At 41.0% G+C, this 25,705-nt stretch overlaps 1 protein-coding gene across 2 annotated transcripts in view; it reads left to right on the top strand.

The window, feature by feature from the left end:
• Nucleotides 1-25,705, top strand: part of sfswap (splicing factor SWAP) — a 78,796-nt gene that overhangs the window by 25,217 nt on the left and 27,874 nt on the right. For both annotated transcript variants that reach the window (XM_069673640.1, XM_069673641.1), the window contains exons 11-14: nt 9,225-9,294; nt 10,241-10,344; nt 10,463-10,592; nt 18,618-18,814. In XM_069673640.1, coding sequence (XP_069529741.1) covers nt 9,225-9,294; nt 10,241-10,344; nt 10,463-10,592; nt 18,618-18,814 — 501 coding nt within the window. The remainder of the gene's footprint in view (nt 1-9,224; nt 9,295-10,240; nt 10,345-10,462; nt 10,593-18,617; nt 18,815-25,705) is intronic.

Raw genomic sequence — 25,705 nt, 5'->3', positions numbered from 1 at the left:
CAAAAAAACATTGTGTTAAGTAGTCTTCCTGTCTTATATTCCACCTTTAAGACTTTTAAGGCTCAAAATTCTACCATCAAAGTGATTTAATTTTCCCCCTGTACAGTCTCACTTGAAACTCTACGTAACCCAATTCAAAGTATCTTGAAACATTAAACCGAAATCTTGAAACAAAGTAATTTGTTGACTGCTCAAGAATTAATGTTGTTTCAGTAGTCCAGCCCTGCCAGTGCTGTAAGGCTTCTTTAGCAACCCAATCATTGTCTGTACTCCAGCATCAGAACTGAAATCCAATCTTGGTGTATCAGACCCTTAATGAGGCATCACTCTCAGTTGTTAGCGGTGCCAACAAACACTTTGATTTGCTCTCCTCGCTGGCTTGGCTCACCAGCAGCACGCGTCTTATGCTGTATGGCATATTCTTTGAGATTAGATAAGGTAAGATTGTATTGATCCCCAGGGGGAATGTCAGGTTGTTTACCAGTAACTCTTGCTTACATATTCTCTGTGGTTTGACAAGGGATTATTGTTTCCTGGGATGAAGGGATAAGGCCTAATGGTGCCCGAGAATCTCTCAATGTTCCTCTTTATTTTGGAATGACGTAATTTTTGATTTGTAAGTTGTTTTTTACCCTTCAGTTTGCACTCAACACCAGTGTTGTCGTTTATTTTAGTATTTGCCCTGCATCTTTTCCTTGTAATGTTTATAATAGACCCCAAAGGCCTGATTCCGATTGCACGGCTTTGCGTCAGTTAAACTTGTGCAAATGAGACAAAAATACTCATTCTGGAAGCACATGCAAAAGGCTAAATGCACCCCAAACAGTGTCTCTGAGCTCTGGCTGTTTGCGTTTATTTAAAAGAGTCATTATGCAGACATTCAGGGCAAAGGTGGCCCCTTTTTAATGTAATTGAGCTTCATTGAAAGAAAAACCCACGTCTAATTCAGCACTAACAGCACTGCAGAGTTAGTTTCAGTTATTACCGTCTGCAGAGAACTGGTGGTAACTGCGGCGCAGTATTATAAAGGCTGTCACGCTCAGAGTTTCCAGTGATACAATTCAAACTTTAGTGTGACCAGACATTTTAAATAAGATTTATCCCTTAAGATAATCAGGAGATCAGTCGGTCCGGTGCTGTCCGAGGCTACACCCAGGTACATGGCGCACATTTTTCCAAATGTGTGTGGACGGTCTGTAGGAATTATTATATGGACTAGCTGCTGCGCTCGCTCAAACAATGAAGCTGCGTTACAGACAGTGAAAGTGGTTACACACCTGTAGAGTCTGAGCTTTACGTTAAGCATTAAAAGAGCTGCCCCCTCCTCTCCCTGCTTATCATCTTTAGCGGATAGAGCTCAGTTAATGCATGAGAGCGCAGACTGCTCCTCTTCACAATCAGACGGAAAACAAGAACAAACTGCACGGATCTGCAAAGCTTTATTGGCCAGGTTGCACTTGAATATAATTAGCACAATGTCCTATGTGAATTGGACCTTGAGACGGAGCAGATAGCGCAATTTATAGTGCAACTAGCGCCCACAATCCATACTTAGTGAATTCCCCCCTAAGCTTGCGGTGTTTGAAGGATATTGCACACAATGACCAGCTTCTTGAACTCAATCAATCAATCAAATTTTATTTGTATAGCGCCAAATTATAACCAGAGTTATCTCGAGACACTTTACAAAAAGAGCAGGTCTAGACCAACTCTTTGTTATGTTGTGTTATGTGAACTGTGTTCCCCTTTGAAATACCTATAGCAGATACATGTAAGGGGCTTACTTGTAGTTTTAGCCAACTATGAGGTTAGCATAAATGATAGAGTTCAATTTAGTCGTCCTCAGGAATGGTGTCGAAGTGTTGTGTACTCTTTGAACTAAAATATAACACAGTAATTCTAATAAGGATATCTTATCTAGTTATGTCATTATTTTCTTGTATTACTGAAATTATATTATAAAGAACTATATTAAATTAATAATTCGAAGATTTTCACGTAAATAAATGTCTGTTAAGTCACTATCTATCGTGGAATGAGGTAACACATTTGTGTTTGAGCCTATGGCCCACTGATGAAAGCCTTTGCATTTGCAATATATAAATTAGTATTGTTATGGACTGCGTGTCTGTGGCGACATTTTTGGAAAAAAATCACAAGCGGCGCCCAGTTAGTGACGCGTTGTCCATCACCCAGCAGTGGTTGGTCTGCCAGAGAGGGTAGGCGGAGCTATGTGGCTGCTTTTCCAGTCTCTGCAAGCGTTATGAGTAAACAGTAATCTACTATGGCTGAACAAACAAAGAAAAGACCGATGACTACAGATACAACTTCAAAAATAAGGGAAAATCCAAAGAAAAAGAAACAAATTTGACGCTCAGATGAAGGCAAACAGTCTATAAAGGCAAGAGACCTTCAGCGAGGAAAATCAAGAGTTACAACCGTCACAGAGGGCGCCAACTGTAGACGTCTGATTAAATTGGGAAGTGTCCTCCTGCAATTACCATTTATCGCTATAGGTGCCGCCAAAGAGAACGCAACTGAGATCTTCGAGATTACATCTTTAACAATTATAATCTATCAGATATATTAAACCCTAACCGCAAATACACAATTATATATCTTTCTGTAAATCTCTTAAACAAAATTAAAGGAGAGGTTCACATCACTTTGGTCACATGCCCATAAGCCCATAAGAAGCATCAACATTTACAGTCTTTTTTTTTTGTACAATATTCCATTTATGTAAATTCCCTTTCAGTGTTGTCTGGGAGGGAAACGGCTACCTCAGTCGACTAAAGCCTCATAATTTTGCTCCCCTTATCTTATTGGACACGCTTGTGGAGGTGATCCCTTAAATCAGAGTAGAGAGCAGGCACAATGACGGACAGGGACGGACCTTTCCTTTTAAAACGAACTCCACCAAAGGGGCAACTAACTACGGACAAGAGATGCATTACATATTTTCTCTGTACTGGTAATAAATCTCATACACTGCATAAAATAAAAGCAATTATGAGCGGCACTCTTTCAAAGCACAACCTGTGATCCTGCCAAGGGCTCTTCAGAACCTGATCTCATGACACCATTGAAGATGAATAGACTCTGAATATAGCGGCATAGTCACCAGGCTTTTGAGTTGTTTAAAGGTATAAGAAATGCAGTCTGTTTCTGTATCATTAACCAATAGCATCCAAGGTCTTTTTTTAATACATAAACCATTGACTTTATATTCAGTCTATGATATAAACTGGCTTTGTGTTTGAGTGCTTTAGTTCACAGAAGCCCCACACCTCTTCATCCCTCTGACAGAAGGGGATTATATGTGATTTGAACCGTCAGAGAGCTAGGTTGGTAGATCGATGAATAGATGCCTCTAACATGATCATACTGTACTGTTTAAGTAGACTTATAGATATTAGATATTCAAGGTTTGTTGGGTGAGCTTTGAGTCAGAGTGAGCACGCAGAAGGCGAGAACCGACTGAGAAAAGTTTTGTGACGGAGCAATTTGTCTTGTGGTGAATCAAATCAATTAGCTTGTCAGAGTGCAGAGGAGTGTGGCCCATTATGACACAGCACAGGCTGCTCCGACAAGCAGCCGCTCGGCTTTTCTATCAAGAAACCTGTCTTGTGTTTGTGATTGGTGCTGCGGCTAATGGGATGCAGATATCACTGCTCTCAGTCAGATCCATTATTTATAGTTTCACAGTTAATGAAAAAAAGTGCGAAAGGGCTGAAATCATTCAAAGCAGACAGCAGCAGGATGTGAGGCCGCTTTTGCTTTGTACTAATATCATCTTTTAAATCTTCCAAATGTGGCACTTTTTCAGTGGGTAAATAAAACTCATCTTAAGAGGAGCATTTTGAAAATAGTCAAAATTATAAAAAGACTTGTCTGCTTCTAGTTTGGAGAGCTTTGCATGAGAGAAGTAAAGAGAGTCTCCTCTCCTCAACCAAATTCTCTGTTTTAAGTCATAAACCGATCTTTATATGATTTGAATGATGCTTTAAATCTGCTCTGGCATCCATGGAAGTTGCGCTGTATACTGCAATTATAATATAGGCTAATGCATTAATATGGAGCTAGTTTTGGGCCAAAATGTTGGGGTCAAAAATGGGCCCAAAAAAATGCATTTTTAACTTGAAAAATTCAACAATGAATTCAAAACATGATTCAATTTTAATAAAATTTAAATTAATTTCCTGAATTCTTTTGAATAAGATATTTATTAAATTTTTCACTTTTATTTGTAATTTGATATTTGAGGATGTTATTTTTGGCCACAGTCTGACGTGGGGGGCGTGACCATCAGCTGAGAAACAAAGAAGACTCTCCTCAGCTAGAAATGTTTTGTTCTAAGGACGTTCTGAGAATGTAACGTGCAATGTTTTTAATAGCAGGAGAACGTTCTCTGAAAACATTTTCAGAAAGTTGCAGTGAGAATGTTCAAATCACATTTCAGGAGACTTTTATGAATCACGTTCTGATAGTTCAGACCGTACTAACATCCTGAAAAGATCCTCAGACTGTTGCAGTCAGCATGTTCTACCTTTTGTTTTTATGCAACAGTGAGCAAATGTTTTATAAAAGGCATTCTTCAGAATGTCGCAGTTAAAACGTTTTGTCTTCATTTTAACGTTACAACTTTATTTGAAATGATAAACCTCCTTAAAACGTTCTTTGAATATTAAAATAAAAGTTTTCTTTCAAACCTAATTAGAACTTGTAGGTAATGTTAGCCAATGTTATGGGAACGTTTCCTGCTAGCTGGGTCTCACCCGATCATGCTCAATCATGTTGCCTTCAGGGAACGTAGGTACTCCAAGGAGTGTGCAATTTCGATACACTTCAGTCATGGGACGTGCTGAGAAAAAACTGACGGCAGTGACAAAGTTTCATGAAGCAAGCTGTTAAATACTGCACTAAGCACAGATTACAGTAAAAGCCAGTTTGGAAGTTCAGCCACACTGAAAATAAAAAAATATATATTTTATTCTATAGAATTCCAAAAATTTTATTTAGATTAAAATCAAAGTTAAAAATTGAACTTTCACTTTCCAATTTCATTTTTACGTATGCATTTTTAAAATGAAAACATTTTGTCCATTAGCTCCATACTGCGCATGAAGGAGGCTCGCTGTTAAAGGCGTTACTTGTCAAAACAAACAAAACCAATGTGGTTATGAATGACAACGTAACTTCACAGCTGAATTTAAAAGCTTTTAAAAAAGTGGCATAAGATGGTCCATATTTAACACAGACGTTTCTCTGGCGAGCATGTGTTGAGACTTTGCTCGTGACAGTTATGGAATGGGCAGAGCACAAGGAGAGGATTCTCAGCAGCTAATCAATCGTGGATGATGATTTTGGACAGATAAAATAAGAAACATGAGAGATGCATGATTAGTCGCCAAATATACTTGGGCGGGCTTTGATATACCTTGACGGCTAGTGGGCGAGACTGCTGTGGGTGTTGGGGGATGTAAATCTGCCTCATGTGTTGCGTCTTCATTAAGTCGTATTCTTAAAAGCTTTATTTAGCACTGTTGATTGCTCTATGAATGTTTTATGTGATATGTGTGCGTGGTATGTCGTTGGGACGTGAACTGTATACGCACTGACGCTATTACACACATGAAGTTCCTAACGGATAAATAAAGTTATTTGAATTGAATAAAACCAAAACGTTTGTGTTTCTCCCCGTAAAGCTGGAAATGCAGAATCCATGTCGTGGCAGAACGTGAAACCGGTGATGGCGTTAAAGCCAATATAAGCAGCCATTTTTGCAGCAAAGATGATTTAGAATACTGTGAATTCTCACTGATAGCCTTCTGTAGCTTATTATCTCTAAGCAGTGCTGATTTGACTGCCCTGCTATAAAACGCTGATGCACATTCCCATTCAGAGTGAAGGATTATTACTGAGTGTTACAGCAATGAATGTGACTTAAGGTTTATAAGGATTTTAAAGGCTAAGCTACAGGTTTGCAAGTGAGCACAATCAAATTCCTGCCAATCCCATCTGAGGTCTTCCCAGAAAGGTTTAGCGTGACTTTTGTTCTGCTTCTTCTCATGTGAACTTTGATTTTTAGAGTTTTTTAGGCGTTATATTCTCCCGGGCCTCGCTAAAGTGCTTTGACTGTTGAAAGCACTGTTCAATTACAGCTGAATAGTGGGAAGCGGTCTTTGAAGCATTCTTCAAACATGGTAAAATGAACCTCATGAGGTTACCCCCCCCCCCCCCCCCCCCCCTCTTGTGGCACTGGCTTCATCACCACTTTTATTCCGTCAGCAGTTTATATTTGGAAAGCGGCTAAGAGCACTCGGCCCACAGGTATGACTACAGAGGGCTTCTGCTTATCTAGCCTGTGCATACAAGCCAGCTTTAAGAGCTTTGTTAAGAAACACTGATGATGTAAAGAGTGTCAGTGGGATATTAGAGAGCCAAATGGAGATCTTTAAACTATTAAAGCAACTAATTATACTGCCAGATTAGTGAATGGCTGATAAAAGAGAGGAGAGTAAGACGTTAAAGAATGAATTAATCCTGATCTGATATGCACAGGAACACTCAGTGGGAAAAAAGTGGGATTATTTACACGACAAGGTGACTTGCTACCTTTCTTAACCCCTGCAGCCAACTGTCAGAAATAGAAGTTGTAGATGTAGATCTACATTTTAGCATCATTGTGCTGCCGCAGCCCCAAGGCTCTTTGATGTTTTCACAAATGCATTTTTTTCCCCAAAATGAATAGGCAGGCAGATTTAAAGATTCAATCTCGAAGATTTCAGTTGCGGTCTTTTTGGCGGCACCTTTGGCGATAAACAGTAATTGCAGGAGGACGCTTCCCAATCTAACTAGACGTCCACGATTGGTTCGCTGTTACAGCTGTAACTCTTGATTTTCCTCGCTTTCCTTTTTAGACTGTTTGCCTTCATCTCAGCGTCAAATTTGTTTCTTTTTCTTTGGATTTTCACTTATTGTTGAAGTTGTATCTGTAGTCATCGATCTTTTCTTTGTTTGTTCAGCCATAGTAGATTACTGTTTACTCGCAACACTTGCAGAGACCGGAAGTGCAGCCACTTAGCTCCGCCTACCCTCTCTGGCAGACCAACCACTGCTGGGTGATGGAAAACGAGTCACTAACTGTGATTTTTTTCCACGAATGTCACCTAAGACAACCAGTCTGTAATAATTCTATATACTGCAAATGCAAAGGCTTTTATCAGTGGGCCATAGGCTCAATCACCATTGTGTTACCTCATTCGGCCATTGTGTTGCCTCAAACATTAATCTACTATTGCTGAACAAATAAAGAAAGAAAAGATTGATGACTACAGATACAACTTCAAAAAGAAGTTAAAATCCACTCAGATGAAGGCTAAAAAGGAAAGTGACCGTCAGCGAGGAAAATCAAGAGTTACAACTGGAGCCAACCGTGGACGTCACACATTCAACATTGTTTGGATTTCCTGGAAGTGTGCTCCCGCAATTATCATTTATCGCTATAGGTGCTGGTAAAGAGAACGGAACTCGAGATTAACTTTCAATTAATTCCCCCACAATTTCCAATAAAGAGGTGTCCTGGTACAGTGAGTAAAGCTAAAAAGTTCACAAATGAGTTACTGATTGTAAACTGTTTTAATGTGAAAAATATATTCTAGTATTGTGTCCAATAAGTCTTTGTGTTCCTCGTTATTCAAATCACTTTTAAAACCCTAACTATTGCTTTTGGCAAATGTCGTAGAACTGTGATTCGTTTTTTTCTCCTTCGATTGGATTTGAAGGTCAATCACATTTAACGCATTTGTAAGAGGTTCATGTTCTTCTATGAGGACAAACCTGTCAGTCATTTGTTGTACAGCCTACCTCGAATTTAATATAAGAGAGGGAATAATCTGGTTTGCCCTTACTACTGTACACAACAATACTCTGTTGAGCAGTTTGGTGTAAAACCTCATTTTTTGGCTCCACTCTAAAGAGTCTTCTGCTTTTGTTCTATTGTTGCTATTCTGTCTTGTCAGTCTATTCTGCTCACTACCTCCACACTCTTCCACTACAGAAACATGAAATAGTAAAGCATATCCTTCAGGCCACAGCCAGAGGTTTCTATTCTCCACAGTAGCTTTTGGTTTGTCTGCAGCAACATTCATAGTTGCACAGCAGGGGGACGACATCAGAGCTATTACATTTAATTGTGCATAGAAGCCCTCAGATGAATAATTACAATAATTAAATACAAGAGTTTCATTGGATAGCTATGCAGAAGGAGGAATGATCCTGACATTGCAGACTGGTGGAAAAATACCATGAATATGCTTCTTTTATTTTCAATGAACTACATCACAGGCAGATTAAAGAGCCAGTTCGCCAATTTTCAACCTCAGTCCAATCATGCTATTATGGGGAGCTAATGCTATTATGGTAGGGAAAAATGCAATATGGCTCTGTGCCTTTGGAGGACGCTGTCCGCTTCTCCAGTGGCCGCTGGAATACCTCCGCCAGATGACGCATTTTACGTAGTCTGGCGGAGGTTTTCCAGCGGCCAGGGAGCTCGCTAAACTACACTTCCTCAATCTAGGACGGCCGCCTCTGATGTCATGTCTCGTTCAAAATCGAACGAGAGTTTGAAATGTAGACTGCAGACCTGAAGATTTATTAGACGATCCACCGGTATATTCTCGTCGTATTTCAGATCCTGTACCGCTCTGAGCCGTTGCCTGCAGGGAAACTGTAGTGTTTCACTCCAGCGTCTCTCGCTGGGCCTTGAGAGGGAGGGGCACAATGCATGCTGGGTGTTGTAGGAATGTAGAATGGGCAAAACCACGAGCTGTTTGTACAACTTTCTCCACAGCTATGGCGCCAGTTTCAAATATAGTTGCTTCTATGGATTACAGAGAACACCAGCTTTGACTGACAGTGGCTTTGTCCAGGGGCGGACTTCTCCTTTAACAACCAGCTCGTCTGGATTTTTCTTTTGAAAACACCAATTTTTTTTTTTACTTTTTCTGCTTTACTTCCACCTCATCATGGAATTTGGAATAGAAATGTCATTTTTTCTGTTTCTTGTCAAAATTCGTCTGCTTTGCCCAAAAGGAGCAAAATGCAATTCAGTTGAGGTGTTTGTGGATATTGTGCCATTTCAAAAACATGTTACATGAATACAAGGTATCCAAATAAATGTACTTATTTAATACTTTCTTCTCTCTCTCTTCTTCATCCAGATTGACTCAGTAGATGATGGTGATCCGCTGCAGTCAGACGCGTCACTCAAGGACTCCAAGCTTGCTAAAGGTAGGACACTATGACAAGAAACAAATATAGAAGAACACAGAACTTATTTAGTACATTTGCTCAGTAAATGAGATGCAAAGCCTTCTGTATATATGGATACACCTGCACGTACTTTACTCCTGTGTGTATTTAAGTGTGTGTGTGTGTCATATGTTGGTGCTGATGCAGCTGCTGCCTGAGAGTGTTTTTAAATTTATGCCTGCAATTTCATCTGGCGATATCAGGCTGGAAATGTCTATGCAGAGATGAAAGAGTCTGCTTACCACAACACTGGCGGGACCCATAAACCCACACATATATGCAAATTAAAGTATGAATTCACACAGACTATTGGGAGGCAATGGGTCACGGTGCAGGCGCAGGGAAAACTAATAACTAGTCAGTGAAGTGCACAAGTAAACTATCCAGGCTTCCACAATAAGGATAAAGGTCCTTTATTAAGGTTATTTCCTTAGGGAATGATTCACACTGTCTTATTTGTTTATCTCTACAAGAGCAGACGTATTTGATTCGCAAAATAAAAATCAGTGTGACTCGCCGTCGCTGCTTTGTGGCCAGCTCTCACTATCCTGTCTGTGTGTTCATCTGTTGCTCTTTCTACATCGTATTTTCCCCCTCGTCGTTTTTGTTTGCCCGTCTGTGTGTATATTTCTGTTTCTTGTTTTGTATATTGTCCTTCACTCTTGCACTTTGTTTGGCTCCATTTCACACTTCCTTCTGTCTGTTCTCTTCATCCCTTAATCCTTCCTCTGCCTCGTCCTTGTCCTTAACTTCCCTCTGCACTTCTACTGTGAAGGAGACCTGCTTAGCCGATGCATTTTTCATTTTACTCTGAATTTGTCGATGAAATGAAGGCTGCACCGCGCTCGTCTACCTGTTATAGACACACACTCCTTTGAATTTGTTTTATTCACATTTCTCCTCATATCTCTTTGTGCCACAACAGCCTCTTTTGCCCCGATCTGCTTTGCCATTAAGGCGAAGGAAAATGACATGCTGCCACTGGAGAAGAACAGAGTTCGATTGGACGATGATTCAGACGAGGACAAGGTCCAGTACAGCTTCCATCAATCCAATCCAATTTAATATGGACAGAAAACTGATCCTTGAAAAGATGCTTTTAGTACCTTGACATTAACAATCGATTGTCATGAATTTTTGCCTGAAGTTGCTGGAGGAGGGAGGACTGGAAGCTGTGTTGGACGGGGCTGAGATGGTTGAAAAAGAAACTCTTCCAGTTGTTGCACCGGAAGAGAAGAAACCCGCTCTCAGTTTGGAGGAGCTGGAGGCAAAACAAGGTAACATTAATGCCACTATACCTCTTGAATATTGTAAGGTAGCTGTAATTCATTCGTAACATCATTTATTAAAGTGATAATCTCAAACTTTTTCATTTAAATAAATGTCTGTTAAGTTACTATCTATTGGCAAATGAGGTAACACAATGGTGATTGAGCCTATGGCCCACTGATGAAAGCCTTTGCATATGCAGTATATAGTGGATATATATATATATATTTATATTATGGACTGGCTGTCTGTGGTGACATTCGTGGATAAAATCACAAGCAGCGTCCAGTTAGTGACGCATTTCCCATCACCCAGCAGTGGTTGCTCTGCCAGAGAGGGTAGCTGAGCTAAGCGGCTGCTTTTCCGGGTCTCTGCAAGTGTTGCGAGTAAACAGTAATCTACTATGGCTGAACAAACAAAGAAAAGATCGATGACTACAGATACAACTTCAAAAATAAGTGAAAATCCAAAGAAAAAGAAACAAATTCGATGCTCCGATGAAGGCAAACAGTCTAAAAAGGAAAGCAAGGAGAATCAAGAGTTAGAACCATGATTATCACCAGTGGGTGGCGCTCGAGAGCACAAAACTGAAATCTTCGAGACTGTATCTTTAGGGTCGAGCTGAAACGGCATTTTGAGAGTATCTAGCTTCCGTATCTGACGTATGTCCGAGTGAAACAGGACGTGCAGGCGGGACATATTAGAGGGATTTGATTTGATCGTTGAGAAGTGGGCGTAGACAGACATTCTCCACAGCGCAGTAGCTAGCTAACTGACCGAGAGTTCTTGGTGCTCTGCGGCTAAATGTTGCAGATTGATTGGTTGAAATTGTTTGGTGCTAACTTACGTAAGCACGCGTGAAATTTAGTTTTACCGTAAGAAAAAATGATCAGATTTTGAAATAAGAATACGAAGAAATTGATTTTCTGTAGTTTTTTTTGGCCTATATTGTAAAATAGATGCACAATATTACCGGGGATGTGATCTAAAAGGATTAAAATGACATTTTCATTTCACCTCGACTTAAACAAAAAAAAAAGGTTAAGGTCGCCACAAATGTGACTTTTCAGTGTAATTTTATTCTAACTCCATTAAGACTTCTTTTTCAATAGATGTTTCTGCCACATTTCCATCAAAAGGTCTGTGTTTCCACCGAGGTCTAAATATTAGCTTAGACAAATTAGACAGCTGACTGTCACAACTGTACTACACCAATCAGAAATGTTCAGCTCTGCAGGGCCAACCCCAGTCTCTTTACCTTAAGAAAGTACTACCCCAGAGCAGGGTTAAAATAAAGTACACAGGCCTTTTTTATTTTTACAATGTTACAATTTAAATTAGCAGACGCTTTTGTCCAAAGCGACGTACATCTGAGAGTTAATATAACACAAGCAACGATCAAGACGGGAGGGAACGAAGTCCGTAAGGGCCAAAGCCCTGTTATGATGGGAGTACCAGGTGCCTTTCATCAGCAGAGAGCACCAGTCGCGCTGCTGCGTTCTGGATCGTCTGCACAGGTTTGAATAGGCATTCAGGAAGGCCTGCCAGTAGGGAGTTGCAGTGTGTGATATCACGAGAGCCTGTGCCAGCAGTTGTGTTGCATGGTCTGACAGGTAGGATCTGATCTTCCTCATGTCGTACAGGGCAAATCCACATGGCCGAGAAATCAAGGCCACGTGAAACTTAAAGGTTAGCTGGCCGTCAGTTATGACGCCCAGGTTCTGGGCAGACTTAGTGGGTATGAGTTCAGTTTGTCCAAGCTGGATATTGATCTGTGGTTGCATAGAGGGACTGGCTGGGATGACAAGGAGCTCAGTCTCGGATAGGTTGAGCTGAAGGTGGCGTTCTTCCATCCAGACCCTGGTTCCTGCGGTGTAACTGCAGCTTCTGTCAGCTAAGAATTAAGACAGCTTTATTCGGCGTGTGCGATTGGCAGAATGTTAATAACCCAGTCGATGATGCCTATGACGGAGCTCTTTTTTTCCTCAGCTAACTCTGGGAGAAAAAGAGTTTAATTCTTTGTCTCTGCGTCAGCATATAAGTAGAGATGCTTACAAGACATCTCTGTCACACCCACTGGCATGCTGTTATTTTCTGGGAGGGTTCGAATAGGAGGGAAAACAAGAGGGGAAGAGAGAGGATGAATAAATCCATTGAGTCTCAATTATAAATTCCCTGAGCGGGGTGTACCCTGCAGTAAGAGAAAAGCAGTGTAGTACAGAAAACAACAGTCGTACATCTCTCCAAAGGCCTTATGGAGATGTATTCTCCTATTTTTGTTTCTCTCTGTTCAGTCATGGTTGTAGAATATTACACGTTAGGTCTCCTCAGTCTCTCCTAAACTAGAGTAATGCATCAGCGACTGTGCACTAAGAAAAACCCGTACCTGTAGGTATACAGGTATATTTGTCCATGTCAGAATGCACACGCTCACAACAAGCCTTCTTTGTCTTGCAAGAGGTTCACGCTCTGCTTGCTCTGATAAGGATTTGTAGGGCTTTTCCTATTAGATATATAATAACATGGTGATCCTTACTGTTTTGCAGAAGGCTCCTCCATAAGGGATAGAGAGAAAAAATAGCCTCATGCATGTTGCCAATTGTATTTTCAAGGATAGAGTCATTTCTCTAAAATATTCATATATATACCTGTCTGTGGGCTTATCTCACAGCGGACATTTTTACATCCAACAGGAGGAAAAGGACAGGTGTTAATAATGACTCTAACAATTGTGTTCAGGTGTCTGAGAAAGCCATGACAGGCAGTCAGCATGCAAACAACCAGGGCCATGAAATTGAAGCAGCTAAATGGAATACAGCCATCATTAACGCTACTATAAACACCTGCGCTTCTCCTCCTGTTGGATGTAAAAATGTCTGCTGTGAAAAAGGCCGATTAATTTCAAGAGCAATATGCTTTATTTAACTGCAACTTGGGAGGGATTGTACTTAAAGTTGATTTATTGCCTTAGCCGTGTAACTTGTGCGCCGTGGTTCTGGTCCGTTAGACGGCTGGCCCAAGCATCATGATTCGCAAGATCAAAATATCACGGGAGAACTACATTATTGCGCAAGAAATGCGAAATCACACGGCAACATCAATGTTAAAACAGAGCAAAACACAAACAACAGTTCAGTTTGGTTATATAAATGGGAGTCTGTACATGGTGTTTTATTTTGAAATGACCGGATGCTGTATGCTGTTTTCGTGTCTGACTTCCTGTTTGGAACGATCTGCTCTGTTCAGCTTTGCGCGTCCTTGAAGCGGCCTGCGTCAAAAATAGACTGAGACTTTGAGGGGAGAGACGCTACTGGGACACGTCGGAGACGGAACGCGGGGCGTGCTGTGGAAACACGAGTATTGACTAGATAGGGCGCGATCAACTCCGGAGGTCACAGCAGATACAGATCCTGTGGAATATAGGCTTTTACACCCCTCAAATTCTGATGAAGCAGATGAGATGAGGGGTGCTGAGAGTAAAATGCTTCTTTGAAAAGAAAAAACTTGCAGAACAGAATAAGGCAGTTACTTGTAGCTAATGTAGGGGTCTTCTTTTTAGTTGACCATCGGGGTCAGCCCCCCACATAGGTCTGTATGTGACTGACTGACTGACTGACTGACTGACTGACTGAGTGACGGTACTTTCTCAGCCGTAGAAAGAGAGAGTTGCGACATTGTAATGCAATTGGACCTCCACTGACACGACTCTCTGTCCATACGGCTCTGGATACCTAGGGGAGTGGGGACTCGGGGAGTAGGCTCCGCCTCCACTGCTCCTCCGCTGTCCTCACCTACATCCGCAGCGCGCACCTGCGTTCAAACACGTTGTCATCGGCCTCATAAGGACAGTCCTTGTAACACATTGCCCACAAAAGCGCACACTGACCTGATGCGGTCAGCCACATACGAGGTTTTGGCCTCTCTTATTATAGAATGATTAAAATCACGCGCTCAAAGGGCTGTAGATTAACCTGTAACGATGTTGCATACTAAATGCCTATCTCCATGCTTGTACCTGTGGTTGTGATATTCCCTTCACTTCTACTACCCATGCTGTATTTTGATGCAACAGCATGAGGCTGCCTTGCAGAGTCACAAGATTCAGCTGCCAATTCTCCTGTCACTTGTTCGGCTAAATGCCCTAAAGACAGCGTAGGTCTTTAAAGACGCTGATTTCAGCGTTTCATGACATCTCAAAGGACAGAGTAAAAGTGTAGTAATCTCTCTTAGACCAGAAAGACAGCTGCAGAATAGAGCCTGGAAAGATGGACAAAGAGACAGTTAAGACAATTGTGCCACTTTTCAGCATCAAGGGGGCTGACAGGTCCCGTTTAGGGTTCAGTGGAACAGAATCAGAGCGTAATGTTCTCTCTCTGAGCTGACAGACAGCCAGAGAAAAGAGGCTGGAAAAGCCTAATAAATAGCTGACTGTATTGGCTTTGCTGTGTGGCAAAGTGGCTGTCAGTCAGCAGGCCTAACTTGATCAGATAGCAGGAGAATCAGTGGCAGGCTGCAGAACCCTAATCTGTATTGATGGGCTGGAAAAGTGCCACACACACACTAAATGCTTTTTCCAATGATAAGTACATGAATCCTTTAGGTCACTGTAAACGTTTTACAGTAGATGTACGTGTTTTATAGTGTTGGAACATTTAATATTATATAGAGATAACATTAGATATACTTTAAACAGAGGTGTACTGTCTATAAACAAAGTGTGATTCATGCATTGAGGAGCCACGGAGACTTGCAGACTTACTTTGCTTGCCATTTGAATTTTTATTTTAGAATGATCTCTGAATACGTGCAGCTCCTCCGGGCTTTATAGTGAGATTTCCAGAAACTAGCTGGACAGAGTAAAGCATTTAAGAGCTAAAGATCTGGAATGTTACCTCAGGAGATGGTCAAGAGAACCAAAACCTTAGAGAGAATATTGAACTTGTGTTCGTCAGGGGATGACAAGAAACAAACTCTTGCTAAATGATAATGTTGCTGTGTCTCCTCTGGATGTGTAAGCAAGCAACAGGCTGTCATGCTAAATCAATAAGCCAGATGCTTTGTAACTGTGGCTGTGAGGCTTTTAAGGCGGTTACTTTCTCGGCCGTGTTTGGCAACTCCTGCAAGGGCTTCAGCATCTCCTAACTGTCGGCTGGCACCAGCCTGAGCTGTCCCGGTTAGGGCTGCATTGGGACTTGGTGCCCGGGGGGCAGTTACATTCAGACAGCTGGATGATGGGTAAGTAGATTAGCCCTCAAATTCGATGTATTTCCCTTTTCCAAGGAAACCCCTCTGGGGCTAACTTTGCATATTGCCTCGTCGAAATTGGCTGCCTCGCTGTTTTCATTCGATTAACAGCAGAGGTGGAAGTAACGGATAACAAGTACTCACATTAGGGTTGATTAGCTTTTTCATGTACTTGTATTTTTTTGACTATTTTTCAAAGTTAGTCATTTTACTTTTACTTCAGTGTTTTTTCAATGAAGTAAAGTAATTTGCTACATCTGTACATCCATCAGTTACTGAGTAAAATATTTATCTCCAGATATTGTAAGCTAGAAAGAAAAACTGACTTGGATCAGACACCAATCAAATGCAGCGCATCAAAAGCAGGCCAATCAGATCAAAGTGTCATGCATCGTGTCAAATCAGCGGCCCTGTTTAATTTTCACTGAGTCTGAAACAAAAAGGAGAGCTGCAACTACCCGGGCCCGACGCATAACGCGAGTGAAGCATGAATGGGACAGAAGAGGGTTCGGCCTATGCGACGGGGAAACACAGCTGTGGCGCACTTGTGTGCGGGTGCGGTAAACGTTAGCCAAAAAGAGAGACGTGTTACAATGTTTAATGGGTTACGTTATGTGTTATTTGAGGCAGTTTGTGTTGGTAAAAATTAGGAGGCAATTTTCTAAGGTTTGTTTGACCAGAAACAGCCGTTAGATCGTTCTCTTCAAAGCCACCAGTAATTTTACCTGGCAGAACACAGGACGTGCTGCTCTCCCGCTGCCTCGTCACATGTTGTAACACACGTGAGTTCGTAATCGAACTAGCCCATTAAAACACCACAGAATAACACAAACTGACCCACCGATCGAGGCAGCGGTAGACCACCAGCAACTCCCGTGTTCTGCGAGGTAAAATTGCTGTTTTTGTCAATGGAGTCTGGTGGCTGTGAAGAGAGTGATGTAACTGATGAACTGATGTAACTTTGAAAATAAATTTTTTTTATTCTACCTAGTCCGTCAATAGGTCTGTGTTGCAATGTTGTGGTTATCGTGACAGCCCTTAGCAACAGTTTTTTTTTTAAAACAGCCTTAGCAACTTGATGAAGTTACCCCAAAGTGGCCAAATTTGTCGATTGTCAATTTCCTTGACAGACAATCAACTTTTTTATAGCACCTTATATTAAATGTTTTATTTTTAAGATATCAGCAAACTAGACAAAAAGTAAAGAAAGTTTGTTCTTCATGACAAGTTGCGCCCAAAATATAGTCCAAGCGGCCACCTCCAGTGCTAACAAGCATAACCTCTCTGCCGTCTTTGTGTTGTTGCCTTTTGTGAATTTTTCATGCAAAAATCGGACAAATAATACGGTGCTGTTTTTATGGAAGCATCTGGCATGTCAGTGAGTTAAATTCTAGTTTTATTGTATTGATATTTTTGCACTAAGGAGTGTTTATACTGCACTCACCATACCTGACTTGTTGTTGGCTGTTCCCTGGAGAGATTACGGCAGACGGTAGTGGAGTAATTTTAAGTTTCCCTTTACGTGCTGTTTACCTGCCGGTCTCTCTCTTCAGGCGAGGGAGCGGCGTGTCCGGAACTTCTTATGTCTGATAAATAAACAACTGCGGTCCGTCACCACCGCAAAAAGAATCTCCTCTGTGTGAAACACAAAGTAAAACTTGCTCATTCACCAGGTAATCTGTCAGCCACAGGTGTAGACTGTTTAGCTTTTGACAACCCCTCACGCTTCTCCAGCACCACCCTCTCATCCAAATATGGTCACATGGCTCCACAAAAACCAACATGGCGACGGCCGAAAAACCCAAACTTGAGGCTTGATTTAGGCAGTCCAGAAGCCATTAGGTGATGTCACGGTGGCTACATCCATTATTTATACAGTCTATGAGTCAGACACGGCCCGGCCAGGACTGTGTATTGTGCCACTGCCTGGAGTGCAGATGGATTCTTCTGCACTAGGCTATTGTTCACACTCTACTCAAATATGATTTGCCTCGGCAGCCAGCCTATTTTTAATCCGGAAGAGATAACACTAGCCCAGCGGTTGCATAACTTAAACTTGTTCTCCTCCAAGCACTTCCTTTGTACTTCACTGTCTTGTCTTGTTTTCTCCGTCTCACTCATCCTGTTGCTCTCTGAGCCCAATCACATTCCTGTGCTCTCTTTACCTATCTATCCGCTACACGTCTCTGTCACTTCATCTCCTGTCCTCATCTCTCAAAACCGCACTCCTTTTTTTTTTTTTCCACCACCAATTCTCTCAGATGTCTGACTGCTCTTCTCCACCCACATCTTCCCTCCTACACTGCTTTTTTTCTGTATAAACCTTGAATTGCATGAAATTACCTATCACTGCAGAGTAAGTCAGGCTTATCATTCTGGAGGAACTTTGTCAATCCACAGCAGTTGGAGAGACTGAAATTGCAAGATACAACCTTGGTTTGATGCAACATTAAGAGCATGAAAATAACTCCATAACTCTGGACTCTGTCCTTTAGTTTTAGTCTCAGTTTTTTTGTCTCTTAAAATCCCAGGTTTTGCTTTTTATGTCTACATTTGTGACTCTCCTCCCTCTCTTCGATCTTTTAATTCACTGCTTTCAAAACACAATTCACTTGTTATCAGGAAAGAGCTGGCCAAGTGAAAAGCAGAGCACAATTTCCCTCTGTCTCTATAATCATTTTCTCTCCCTCTACAGCATTCCAGTAGAGCCTTATGCTGTATATTATGGCAGTAAAATATCACTATCAACCCTCTCTCCTGTTTCTACCCTCTCATCTCCCTGCCCTTAGCCAAGCAGAAACTGGAGGATCGTCTTGCAGCTGCAGCCAGGGAGAAGCTGGCCCAGGCGTCTAAGGAGTCCAAGGAGAAACAGCTACAGGCGGAGAGGAAGAGGAAGGCGGCGCTCTTCCTCCAGACCCTCCGCAGCCCCTTATCTGGGGAGCCCGACGCCAAGAGAGCTGAGCTAGATTCATCCGCACAGCTTGAGGTATGTGAATGTTTGATAAAGGCTGTTCGGTATTTGTCATGCGTTGGTGTTGGAACAAGCACAAAGTATTAGTTTGCATTATCTATAGAGCTACAACAGAGTAATTGAAGTAGTGCTGTAATGAGAGTGTACACATTTAATCAAATCCCTTTAGTGTAGGATCCCTTTAAAGCCAAACGTCTGCTTTCATTTAAATCACACACATCTGTTAGACAGATACTATATGCAGGCTTAAAGCATTGATGCCCCAAGTTGCACTAATGAATCACAGCCCAGGGAGGATGTGATTTAACACTGTCGTGCACATTAGATGTGCATTAATCCATTTATGTGAACTGTGATAACAAATGCACCCATTCATTTTTCTTTTCCTGGCTCAGACTGAGCCTCTTTGGGTTGACACTGCTCGACAGTGAGCATTATCGGCCCGCTTACAGGAAATGGATTAACAAAAATAGTTTTATACCAACATCCTCAAATGAAACCCTGAAGTTTAATATAGTCTGGATTAAATGAGTTAGGGCCCTATGTAAACGTTCAAAGCACATGAGGCAAGTCTGTTTTTCCGACCTGTCCAACCCCCTTTTGCTCGTCATACAGCGCACAGTCTAGGTGCATAACACAAGTGTGTCTTAATAATGGGTGTGTTTTAGGTGTAACATGAATCTAATCACAGTGTGTTCTCCCATTCCCTATAAAAGCCAGGTGTGCATAACTCTTTACACAGCAGATTTCAGCAGTATTTTTATATACACCGTGCTGGGACAGTAAATCTAAACACAGATCTCAGTTTCATTCTCTTTGGCGGCACCTATGGCAATAAACGGCAATTGCAAGAGCATACTTCCCCGGAAATCCAAACAGTGTTGCATGTGTGACATCCACGGTTGGCTCCTGTTGTAACTCTTGTTTTTCCTCGCTGACTGTTTGCCTTCATCTGAGCGTCGAATTTCTTTCTTTTCTTTGGATTTCCACTTATTTTTGAAGTTGTATCTGTAGTCATCATTCTTTTCTTTGTTTGTTCAGCCATAGTTGATGACTGTTTCCTTGCAACACTTGCAGAGAACAGAAAAGCAGTCGTTGAGCTCCGCCTACCCTCTCTGGCAGACCAACCACTGCTGGGTGATGGAAAACTTATATGTAGTTGGGTAATATCTGACAAATAAGATTGGACCCTCTAATTCAGCAGTGTTCCCATATTTTCTAAGTACAGATGAAATATGGACCGGCCATATCAAACTGTTAAAATCCACACCCCTGGCTAGACGTGTCCACCCTGAGGTCAGCGGCAAAAGCTGTTGGCTCTGCCTTTTATTTTCAGCGTCCATTTTTTTTATGTTTGTGTCTTTTACAACTTGACCTGCTGGTCAAATCTTGCGTCATTGTACAGATTCAGTAAATTGGAAAATCACTACTTGAGCTGGCTCAGTAACCCCACGCTCTAACAGCCTTGATCTCAATGTCTGAGTGGGATTTTTAACACGTTGATACCAGAAGGCATTTTTCTTCTTCTTTTTTAATCCTTTGATGCTTCATTATTGATTTTGTGTAAATGAATTCACAGACACCTACAGTCTATTGAGCCTGTGTCTTTGTTGTATTGAAAGCAGTTTTATGCAACTATGCAGATGTAGATAAAGAGTGCATGTCTGGTTGCCGAGGGAGTATAAATGTGAATGGTATATATTTAAAGGTTGTATATAGAAAGCAGATGAAGTATATCCCATGTTGTAATTGAGCTGAATCTGTACTTAACTCTGTAGCAAGCTCACTTCAGACTGCTCCATGTATAAGCAGCATTACTCCTGGGTTATGACAGTGGTTCCCATCATCCGTTTTTTCAAACAGGAACTGGAATTTGTATTCAGAATAAGTTTACCACTACACATGAAGCCTAGCATCTTTTCTCTTACTCATAATGTTTTAACAAATTTGGACCCAGAAGTAGAGGGTTGTATCAATGTAAAGATCTAAAATGTTTTAGATTCATCTTTGAGAGTTTTTTTGAGAGTTTTTTTGAATTATTTCAATCCAAAGAAATTTGTGTTCATGTTTGTGATTTCCTAAGACCTTCATGCTGCAACATATTGACAACTGTACTTTTAGACTACCTTCTTGTTGGCTGGGCGCTCAGGGAAAATAATAAATCAACATTTTTCAGCCTGAAGGTGGAATCCATTTTTTTGGTTGGCGCAGGGGAAAAATGTTTGGCTGTTTATTTAGACCTTTTTTATTAGAGTGGGTTTAAGTCATTAAACAAGTGCCAACCAGCTGTTTCTTTGGCAACATGGTTTGTTTAAGCAGTAACTGAAAAATGTTTCATTAATAACCCAGTGAAGTAATTATACCACAAAAGTATCAAACCAACACATGCTCTGAACACTTGTTGTTCTTAGTTTACTGCTTATCTGGAGATCGTTGTATTATAAGAAATATTCAAGTCAAACTTTATTTATATAGCACATTTCATACACAAAGCAACACAATGTCCTTCACATTAAGTGAAAAAGCAAAAAATTGAGAAAATTGAGAATCTTAAGTTATAAAAAATTCTAAACAGAAGAAAAAGGTGAAAATGAAATGAATATAAAGTCAAATATCAAAACTTGCACAAAACACACACCACACACAGAGATTCATGCGCGCGCACACACACACACACACTGATGAAAAAAGTAAGGTTTTTTAATCTGCTTTTAAAAGTGTTCATTGTTGGGCCCTCCTCAGGTCCTCTTGGGGCATAAATGCTGAAAGCAGCCTCCCCTGCTTTGGAGTTTGTACGTGGGATGGTCAAAAGACCACTGCCTGTGGACCTAGGAGTTCTAGCTGGTTTGTAGCTGATTAGCGTGCCTGTTGCTGTGTACACAAGTAGGAGCATTTTAAAATCAATTCTGGTCTTGACGGGGAGCCAGTGGAGAGATCTAAGAACAGGTGTGATGTGCTCAAACTTTTTAGTTCTGGTGAGAATTTCTGCAGCCTCTTTTTGAATTAATTGTAGTCACTGGACAGCTAAATTTTGGGAGGCAGGTGATTAGACCATTGCAGTATTCTAGTCTACTTGTTATATGCATGCATTCATTTCTCAGCAGCAGATTTTGACAGAAGTTCTGTTTTGTCTTTGTTCAGGTTAGGTTAATAGGTTAATATCATCAAGACACTGCGTAAGGGAATGAATAGGAAGTCATCTGGAGATAATGATATGTAAAGCTGGGACTCATCTGCGTCATTATGGTCATTTATTTTGTGCTTCTGTGCTAATGTGTGAGTGGGAACATTAGATTAAACAATTGTGGTCTGAGAATTGAGCCATGGGGAACACCGCACTTAACACCCACTTTGTTTGAGGCATAGTCTCCGATGGACACAAAGAACTGCCTGTCCTGCAGGTAGTAACTAGTTTAGAACCGGTCCAAACCCATCCATTTTTCTAATCTCTGCAGTAATATGTCCTGAGCTACAGTGTCAAGAAGGTGTGAGAAAAAACTGTTTTTATTAGTATTTTGCTGAAAAATGGGTCTATAGTTGGCAGTAACTTTTGCGTCAAGGTTGCTTTTCTTCAGAAGTGGTTTAATGACAGCTGTTTTAAGTAAAGTACGAAATATACCTGGCTGAAGAGAGCAGGTAATAATTTGTAACACCTGCTAAACAGTTTCTCCTGCTAAAAACCTTTTTAATAACAGTGGTAGGGAGGGCCTGAACTGTTCAACAATTATTTCTAGTTTTTTAAGATTAAGGAATTCTAAATGGGGCATGGTGTCAGTGATATTATTCCTGGAGAACAGGAAGTTAGTTTCATTTCTGGATCGTGAAGCGGTAATGTTTTGTCTGGTGATTATAATTTTGTTATTAAAGAACGCAGCGAATTGTTCACATATTTCAGTGGACAGCATCTCTGATGTGATTTGAGATGGTGGATTAATAAGCCGATCAACAGTGGAAGCACTTTACTATTTTTGATATTTGCAATCATGACTTTAGAGAAATAGGACTGTCTGACCGCTTTAAATGTATTGTTATTGTTCAGTTTATCCTTGTAGATATCATGGTGAACCTGAAGCTTTGTTTTTCTCCACTGTTGTTCTACCTGGCAACATTCTCTCTTAAGCTGCCTAACAACCACTACATTTCTACTGGAGGCCTTTTGTTTTTCCATGATTTTAGTTTTAAAAGGTGGAATGTGTTAATAATTTTCAGTTCACAGGAACAACGATGACTCATTTACAGTTTTCTTAAATGTTCAATTGTGTTATCATCAATGATACTTTTTTTGGTCGTCATGGTATTCTTATGTTGTACAGAAAAAGCCGACACATCATAAAAAATATGCAACACTGATCCGAGATAGCGACATCAATGACACAGGGTTCAGTAATATTGAGTCCTTATGATATGACAAGGGACAAAGTGTGTCCCTAATTGTGGTCCAGAGACATGCTGACTGAGGGCAATTGCCTCCAGTATGCTCATCAAGTTTGTAGCATGCAGATCTGCCTGATTGCATACATGTATATTAAAATCACCTGTAATAATTAAACAGTCATTATCTGTGCAGACCTTGGACAACAGCTCAGAGAATTCATCGAGAAAGCCATATTTAGATTTTGGTGGTCTATAGACAGTAATTATTACAATGTGTGAACACAGTGTGTGAATAAAGCAAGGTATCAAATGAATTGAATTCACAGAGGGGGACTTCCTTGCAGCTCTAAGTGGACAGCAGTTATTCCACCACCTCTCTAATCAGATCTGGTCCAACAAGGTCTCAGTCGGTAGAATGAAGTCTAAGTTATGAGTACTTATGAGATCACTGATTGAAAAAGACTTACTTGACCTGAAGTTTAAAGCCATTGTTATTGTTGGATATGCTTTGGCATAGGCTTTGAGGAGGAATAATGATTGAAGTCCAGCGTCTATGTCTGTGGTTTATTATAAAGCAAACATCACCAAACTAAAGATGGGTCATGAATTTCGTAGCGCATCTGAAAGCTGTTCGCTAACCGCCCTTAAATAACAAGAGAAGAAGAAAGCATTACTGCCAGGTGCCGGTACAATGGGGGTGGTTCTATTTACAATAATTTGCTCATCCTCGTGCCCCCCGAAATCCTTCCCCCTCTGCCATGATGAAGGATCTTCCAATTTCTTAAATGCACCTGGAGGAGACGAAGATCGAGGAGATAGGAGGCTCCAGGAGGAACTCCGAGCGAGGATTCTATGGTAGATCCTTCTAGTAATAGTCGAATAGTTCCCAGTGAATATCAAATAGTATTTTTGCTTGAAATGCCCATCCCTACACCAAACATCATTCGTGCAGTGCGTTAGTGGAGGTTAACACCAGTTCTGTGTTCATGACGAGGAGGCGTGATCCGTTAAAATTTGGATGTACTCCATCGTGTCTGAAGAGGTATGGACAGTTCCAGAACGTGGTAAAGTTGTCCTCAAATGTTTTTTTGACGTCTCCAAAATACATCTTGTAATATAAAGAATGGCTGTAAGATTGAAACATTGATTGAAACATTTGATTGAGGCTTCTAATTAATAATAATAAATCAAAGAAAAATCCTGTTCTTCTATCCACCTACCCCCCCTGTTCTCTGTGTTGGTGCCCAAATGATAATGCATGCTTTTAAAATCTCCTTGGTGCATTTTCATAAAAGTGCCACCGCAATAATGCAAATCTGAAAAGCCTTTTGTCTGTCATATTAGACACGGACACCAAAGGAAGAATACTTTATAGTGTAAATAAGACTGTGGTGGCCATTTGATGTGTAGATTGCCTGTCCTTTTGATGGATGTTTCATGTCAGCTCCTCGTATGATGCGTTACGAGCTGGCCTTTTGCCTGTTGGGCCAGGTGGTCGTGGGTAGGCCCCTGTCAGCTCTGTCACTCTTCTCCAGATGTTCTGCGACTTCTGCAGTGGCCAACAGCCTGTACGTATCCTGAAGGAACCACCAACAGTCAGATCATCGGCCGTCTGATGAATAAATACATGCCTTTGTTGCATGTGTGGGCAGTTAAAGATTGGGAACTCATGTTGGTTTATGGAGGGGCTGCAGGAAGACTGGGTTGGGAAGTTGGTTTAATGTTGGAAAAGTTGGAAGTTTGACAGACGTTCACTCTCTGTTGGATATCCAAACTTAAACTTTCTTCACTGTGATGCTAAACATAGCTTGAGAATGGCGATTACATGGTGCTTACGTGTTACACGCTCTATATTTGTGGTGTGCGCGGCCTTTAACACAGAAATTATATTGGCTCTCTGTATCAAGAAGAGCAGCCACTCTTCTCTATTCACTCTGACTGTGTTGGCATTTATTTTGAAAGCACCAGCTGGCGGCCTTTTGTAATGTACGCATATTAACTTAGCAGTGCCTGTATTACACAAAGGTAGTATTATAGGGCTGTTCTGGGCACAAAAACTGAAGGCATAATCCCAAAACGGAAGCTCACTGTTTGTTGTATTGCTTCTACATAGTTTGGAGATGCAGAGTGACGGTCGCGGCTAGCATGGGAGTGAAAAAGGTATTATAAATATGCTTTTTTTTAATCCTTTTTTTGCTCATCCGAAAATGTCTCCAATCCTTGGTTCAAAAACCAAAATCTGATCTGAATCATGAGTTTTGTGATCCATTGCACCCCCAGTCTTTGACGACTTTACAGAGAATAAAAACTCAAAAATGGACAGTACCATGGACAGTAAAGATCTAAGCAACTACTGAATACAATGTTATAACATATCATGGCTGAAATTCTGCTGCCTGACCCACTAGTGATCAACTTCTGGTGTCGGAACAAGCCATTTAAATGTGGAGTTTTGCATCTCATTTGAAGATTTCAAGATCATTTTGTTCCTGAATTCCAAGACCGCACCAGGTTGAGAAATGCTGAGATCAA

Source organism: Semicossyphus pulcher, unplaced genomic scaffold, assembly GCF_022749685.1.
Source record: "Semicossyphus pulcher isolate SPU_LCO1_2020_fin unplaced genomic scaffold, fSemPul1.0.p SCAF_22, whole genome shotgun sequence".
Classification (NCBI taxonomy): domain Eukaryota; kingdom Metazoa; phylum Chordata; class Actinopteri; order Labriformes; family Labridae; genus Semicossyphus; species Semicossyphus pulcher.
The sequence above is the reverse complement of the archived record's forward strand: the minus strand, read 5'-3'. Positions and strand labels throughout refer to the sequence as shown.